Source organism: Primulina huaijiensis, chromosome 3, assembly GCF_012295235.1.
Source record: "Primulina huaijiensis isolate GDHJ02 chromosome 3, ASM1229523v2, whole genome shotgun sequence".
Taxonomy (NCBI): Eukaryota; Viridiplantae; Streptophyta; class Magnoliopsida; order Lamiales; family Gesneriaceae; genus Primulina; species Primulina huaijiensis.
In genome coordinates this window covers 26,816,740-26,823,442 of record NC_133308.1, presented here as the reverse complement: position 1 = coordinate 26,823,442, position 6,703 = coordinate 26,816,740, and the positions used below count along the sequence as shown (strand labels likewise).

Here is a 6,703-nt window from a genome sequence, read left to right as displayed (position 1 = left end):
AATGATATTTACAATCATTTTATCGTGAGATTTTGATAAACAGAATTTTTTGCGTTGTAAAAATTGTTATATAATTTAGTTTTATTCTTGTTAAAATACATGGTGACTGAAACAACAAATTTCCGAAGTAATTTTCTTAATCGCCTCTAGTGTTGATCTTTTTGTAGACTTCTTACAACAATTGTGACTTGTCTAAAAATTCATTTTCAAACTAATGACTCTAGTTCTTCATTGTGTTTGTTCAATTCTATCAACTTTCTTCATCAGATTCGTAAAAACTTTAATTTGAACAATATTGTTTAATCCTTTTTAAGTTATCTTGTTTAATTCGTGTTATAAATTTACTGGTTAAAAATTAGATATGTCAAAAAATATTATAAACATAATCATTCAACGGATCTAGTAAGTCGAACCTATTAACTTCGGGTATTTGTCGGGGCGGGTTCGGGTTTAGATTTTAATGGGTAGGAATGAGTACAAGTCTTTTTAAAATCTAACAGGTCGGATCTCATATTATCCAGTGAGAAATTCAAGTAAAGTATGAACAAAACTCGGGGAATTCAGTGTGTATTCCATAATTGAAATTTCCAAAAGTACAATCAAGCATTATTTTTCCTACTTTGACCACAATCATTTTAGAATAAGTTTCCTTCACAAAAGAATTGAACACAATGATTGATTGTACAAATAACAAAATTTAAAAAGAGAACTCATCTGATCACATATAAATTATTAAAATCAAGAACTGTCATCTTCTAGCTCCCACTCCAGTGCCATGATATGGCGAAAGATGAGTTCTTTCCGATTTCCCGGGTTGATGAGAAGAAGGAGTCGATCTCTTCTTGGATTCTCTCTGTTTGTCCATGGCTGCAATTTGTTCTAAACCCTCTACAACTTCTTTCATCGCGGGCCGTTGTCTATGTTCTTGTTCCAAGCATTTAAGAGTGAGCTGAGCGGCTTGTAATGCGGCCTTAGATGAATACTGCCCTTCCATTTTTGGATCCATGATGGACAGCGTTTTTCGTCTACTAGAGAGAGAGGGTTTCAACCATTCGACCAAATTTTTCTGGTCACCAGGTCGTCTCGTGTCAAGGGCTCTTAAGCCCGTCAACATCTCGAGTAGCACCACACCAAAGCCATACACATCACTCTTCACGTATAGATGCCCTGGTTTTAAAATCAAGGAAATGTATTCAGGACTTCCGAGTCCGATAGCAATAAAAATATGCAAATAAAGCAAATATACCATGCAAATACTTTTTCTACGGCAATAAAAGTACCAAATTAACAAAAGTATTTTGGCCAATCGATCAGCCCAGTAGTAAAGCAGTAAGTTTCTCAAAACTTAGTTCTTGAGTTCGAGTCCCACAAGATGCATGTGTAAAAACATCAACAGCATTGCCAACTCTCAAACTGCACATTTCATGACGAAGCAGTGACTGCAACTCAAAAGGAATAGGAATGATGTTAAAAGCATGATAATTTCATTTTTGCATGGAACCTAGATATTTGCAAGATTATAGCCTGGAATTTCGAGCACGTTCAATTTTTGTCACAAATCTGCTCGGTGTAATAATCTATTAACAAGTGACCATAGCTTGAGACCCCCAACACATTTGACATGAGATCAAGTCAGGCACTTACCCGTTGCAACGTATTCAGGAGCAGCATATCCACGTGTTCCCATAATTCGAGTTGTTACATGAGAATCTCCTCCAGAGGGCCCGAGTTTTGCTAAGCCAAAATCTGATATTTTGGCATTATAACCCTATAAAAGCAAGAAAAATGCCATAGGAGAACTTAGAAACTTCGTCTCAGAAAAACCTTGTGATACCGTAGGGCAGAGGGGTATAGGAAAAGCAAAAACTAATTGATTCTTGATGTTGATAAATTGAATTTAGTGCAAAAGTGAAAACAGTGACATGCATCGGCCCAATGGGCAAAATTCATAACATGAGTCTTCACCCTGGAAATATAAACCTAAATAAATTATTTTCATAGCATGGCGCAAAGAAGATTTGTCACCCTAAATTGAATAATTTTCAGCGAAATTCTTAAGAGAAGCAAACACATCCACTTATTTTTTTCGTCAGAGTATCATGAAAGGAAGCATTTTTCCCACTCTACCCCAACTCAGCACACTTGTTAATTCACAATACTAGTTTCATCTGGTAAAAGACCATATAGAAATAGAAGAAAAACCTTAACTAGAATCTTACCCCATCCAGAAGAATATTTGAGGCCTTGAAGTCTCTGTAAATGACTTTCTTATCAGAGGTATGCAAAAAAGCCAGGCCCCTTGCTGCTCCTATGGCTATCTTGAGCCGTAAATCCCAGGATAATGGCTCTGTGGCAGCATTTCCTGCATTTTCAAAAAAGACAGATTCCGGTTTAAGCAATGCTTCTTATCTGGTATTTGTTTCTCTTAGTTAAAGAGACAAGTTCTTACTTCTAAAAAGATGGTTTTCCAGGCTTCCCCTTGGCATGAACTCATAGACAAGTAGCAGCTCTTTATCTTCCCAACAGTATCCCAAGAGCTTTACCAGGTTAGGATGTGACAACCTTCCCAAAAAGTTAACTTCTGCCTGCACTCTCAAATTAAGGGACGGAAGAATCAAATAAAACATCTGAATTCAATAACATGGAGAAATAATGTAAAAGAAAATACTATTTATACATAAATTTCATCTATATTTCTAATAAACAAAAAAAAAGTGACAAAAAAATTGAAATGAGACAGACATGACTGTTGATATCAGTCAAAACATACACTCACAAAGCAACACACCATGTACTATTGCCAAATTATATTCACGTACTTGGGTTTGCATGAAAATGAAGATTAGAAATTTCAATAAATGAAATAATGCCATCACATCCAGCTCAACATGTTTTAATAGATATAAACAATGGCATTTGAAGAGAAATGATGTCGGATGTTATGATTTTCTAATTTATTACCATTGAACAAATAATTGAATAGAAATGCTAGTCTTTTTCACTGATTTACTTATTTGCTATCTCAACCAAATAAACTAATTAGTACAACAATCAGATAAAAGATTTCCAATAGATTTTTTATCCACACCTGAATGCTAATTTTAACAGAACTTCAAGAGCAGATTAAAATAGACCCGAATAAAGGAGACCTGGATGGACCTTAAGTCTAAGTTCTGTTCCATTGGGTTTGAAAGCAGCTCAGTTACAATTAAGCAATTGCAAAATATATCTAAAATTTAGCTAACTTGAGAAGCAATCAACAAAAGATCTTAAGGCAAAGAGTGGACCAGCCTTGAGGCCTCTCTCATAATTAATACCCGCATATAAGGACCGTCCAAACAGACCAAAACAAACCAACATTTATCACCATTGCAACTTTTTCAAAGTTCGATCGAGGATGAATTCACCATTGCGGCTTTTCTCACCATTGATTCTTGCGATGATCACAACTAAACACACAAGGGAACTATAATAAGTAGATGTTTCAATCTACCATTGGCATTCATATTACCTGCCATTCATCAAAACCTTGGACACTCCCCGCGTTCAGTTTCTTGACAGCAACTATAACTCCAGTTCCAAGTTTAGAAGGCTCCAGGGTCTTCTCATCTACCCATCCCTTATACACAGTCCCAAAACCTCCAACTCCCAACACCATATCAGGCTTGAAATTCCTTGTGGCGCTCCTCAAATCAGAATAGCTGTAAATTTTCATATGGGCAGAGGGTAATATCTCTCCGGCCATATGCAAATCATCACTCAAAGCATCAGAAAACTGGCCAGCATTGCTACTCGTGGCAAAAAAACCTCCGCCATTACTATAATTATGAGATGTCCCTAAATAACACATCGCACAGGAAATATCAATTCGCCATAATATTTCAATTTGATCAGAATAAAGCACAAATACAAAGATCATGAGCCCGAGAGCAAGCTTGGAACTCCACTTTAAGATTTCCAATTTCACATTCAATTTCTCGAAACAAATGAAATTCACCAAAAATACGTTCAATTGCAGGCCTGATAACTATTTACTACATTGTCGACTCCCTTTGTTGAGACACACAGTCTATATTCAAGGAAGCAAGACCGGACATCTTAAAAAAGAAAAAGACATGTAAAGACAAACCAAAAATGGGATGAGCTCTTAAAAGAAAACATGTCACTAAAAGAATCGATTTAAAGTAAAAAAATAAACAAGAAAAAGTTCTCCTTTTTCAAAGCTAAAACACAACTAAAGACCGAACAACTTCCCAAAAACCCAGAAAAAAAGAAAGAGCGCATTTACTGAGTCCTAAAATCACCTTGTGTGGAGGGGATAGTGGAGCTCGGGTTATGGTCAACAGCAGACTGAGATCCAAAGCAGTTTCCCATCAGAAACTCCTCCCAACCAAATCCCACAAATTTTCTTCAATGGGAATCAGAAAACAAGAATCATTTGCAGCTAAAACAAAGAAACAGATAATTGCTTTAAAAAAAACACACATACACACACTCTGTCTCTCTCTCTCTCTCTGTGTATGTGTGTGTGTCATATATGTGAATCAGTGAAGGTGCAAGCTTTTTAGAACTTCAAATCCATTATTGCAGAATTATTGGTTCCGTGCTGTTGAGCAATGTTTTAATTAAAAAAAATCATTATTTTTTTAGTATAAGGTTGCACACCCATGATGGACTAATTTTCATTGAACTTTAACCATTCTTGATTTTCTACTATTTTCTTTTTCTCCCCATGAGATCAAAAGTCTCTTTGTCATTATCACACCATTAAAACAAGCGCAAAGTTTTCTTTTGATCCCAGTGTGTGTAATATAGCAATATATTAACTAGAATCAAAATAATTTTTTAATATTTTAACTTTTTTATATATTATAATTAAATTTTTTTAAAAAAATTTAAGTCAATTTGATCGAATCAATAACATAAAAGACAATGATTCAGACCAAATCATTTGTAGCTTGTCTATGCTATATTACTAGGCATTTGTAGTTGCATAAGCATACAAACACTCGTACTCTTGGTCAATATTTTTTCAATTATCCAAAAAAAAAAAAATTTGTTCTAAAACATTCCATTATTTCTTATTTTAAAATTCAATAGTTTGAAACTATTAGCAAATAAATTTTTTTTATTGATACATTTTGTATGACTGAAAATTTTTCGTTTTACCAAAATTTATAGTCGGTTGACGTAACTTGGTTTTTTTAAAAACACGTAGCAGTCGAAGTGTCATGTTTCGATCATATTATACCATCAACAAGTTTTATTCTTTATTTAATTTTAAATTACATCAACAAGTTTTATTCTTTATTTAATTTTAAATTCCTAAGTATTAAAACAATAAATGTTTTATATAAAACTATAGTTTGTGGTCCCTCCAGCTTTATAAATTACATTTTGTCCCTATTTCGTGGATTGTTCTCTTAGATTGATGTACTTCCAACTTTTACGTACCAGTCCAATTATCCTTGTCTTTGATTAAAGAGCTAGAAAATACAATTCATTTGAGAAAAAAGTTCGATTCGAACTCCCCACAAATTTCATTAAAAAAAAAACAAATGATTTTTTTAAATACAGTCCAATTATTAAGATTGTATATTTATATGGTTTATTGAACACTGCCCAATATACGAAGAACGATATGTTTTTTTGTCGACGATTGTTGTCATGAATCAAAAAGTAAAAAATAGAATATGTCAATAAATATTTTTTTTAAAAAAAAATCGATATATAACCTAACTTATGTGATCAAAATCCAAATTTAAATATTTATTGATTGAAATACAAAATATACAAATTTATATTAATATTTTGGCTATTTTCCATTTTATTTATGCACCCACAATGTATATATTCTTGTGTCAGATGATTTTCTACCTAAAATTACAAAAATTTAAAAAAAAATGATTGTTATCATTATTTGAATTTAACCTAATGGAGGGATTTCTATTAGAATACAACTAAAGTATTAGATTACATTATATTTATATATATTTAATGGCAATAAATTTAAATATGTACTATAATATTTAATGGCAAAAAATTGTGTGAGACGGTTTCATGGGTCGTATTTTGTGAGACGGGTCTCTTATTTGGGTCATTCATGAAAAAATATTACTTTTTATACTAAGAGTATTACTTTTTATTGTGAATATCGGTAGGATTGACTCATCTCACAGATAAAGATTCGTGAGATCGTGTCACACGAGACCTACTCATATTTAATTTGGTCCACCCGTCATTTGTGATAATTGTTGAAAAATAAATGGATTTTATGCTTAGACTTTGACTTAGTGTGAAAGACGGTTTCAATAATAGTCCAATCTGTCCATTTTTGTTTCAATCACTCGGTTTCTCCGGCCATTAAATTTCGTTGAATTTTCGCATTTTTAAAATTAATTTATTATCACAATTCCAAGAAGGCTCATGGAACACAAGGCGAATAAGATAGGAAATTTCACTGCAAAAAAAAAAAAAAAAATTATTACTTTGGTTTATTCAATGTCATTGCCTTAAAAGTTGCTCATTTTTTAGTTTATCTTCCACTACTCAATTTGGCTTTTATTCAAAGTCATTACCTTAAAAGTTGCTCAATTATGAGTTTATCGTACATTGCTCTGGGAAATTACAATATTATATAAATATTTGAGAAAACTGTATTTTTTTTTATTTTGTGTGTTTTTTTTGCGATTTTGGTATTTTC

General features: G+C 32.8%; 1 protein-coding gene and 1 long non-coding RNA gene across 2 annotated transcripts; one reads left to right on the top strand and one right to left on the bottom strand.

Moving 5' to 3' along the window:
* Positions 1 to 541: 541 nt before the first annotated feature.
* On the bottom strand, positions 542 to 4,527 carry LOC140974202 (probable serine/threonine-protein kinase PIX13). Its single transcript, XM_073437520.1, has 6 exons — positions 4,305 to 4,527; positions 3,512 to 3,837; positions 2,450 to 2,585; positions 2,220 to 2,362; positions 1,645 to 1,768; positions 542 to 1,167 (listed from the first exon to the last, which is right to left on the bottom strand). Exons 1-6 carry the CDS (start codon positions 4,372 to 4,374, stop codon positions 749 to 751), a joined length of 1,218 nt encoding a protein of 405 aa, XP_073293621.1. The 5' UTR covers positions 4,375 to 4,527; the 3' UTR covers positions 542 to 748.
* LOC140974203 (uncharacterized) lies at positions 3,844 to 4,276 on the top strand. Its single transcript, XR_012174740.1, has 2 exons — positions 3,844 to 4,014; positions 4,085 to 4,276. It is a non-coding gene; the product is annotated as an uncharacterized lncRNA (long non-coding RNA).
* Positions 4,528 to 6,703: the final 2,176 nt, after the last annotated feature.

Bases quoted from the DNA above. Each gene is read 5' to 3' on its own strand.
- LOC140974202 (XM_073437520.1), bottom strand. From the start codon at position 4,374: ATGGGAAACTGCTTTGGATCTCAGTCTGCTGTTGACCATAACCCGAGC. The intron at 3,838-4,304 runs GTGATTTTAGGA...TGTGTTATTTAG, and splicing joins CACTATCCCCTCCACACAAG to GGACATCTCATAATTATAGT. The intron at 1,769-2,219 runs GTAAGATTCTAG...TTGCTTTTATAG, and splicing joins CAAATATTCTTCTGGATGGG to GGTTATAATGCCAAAATATC.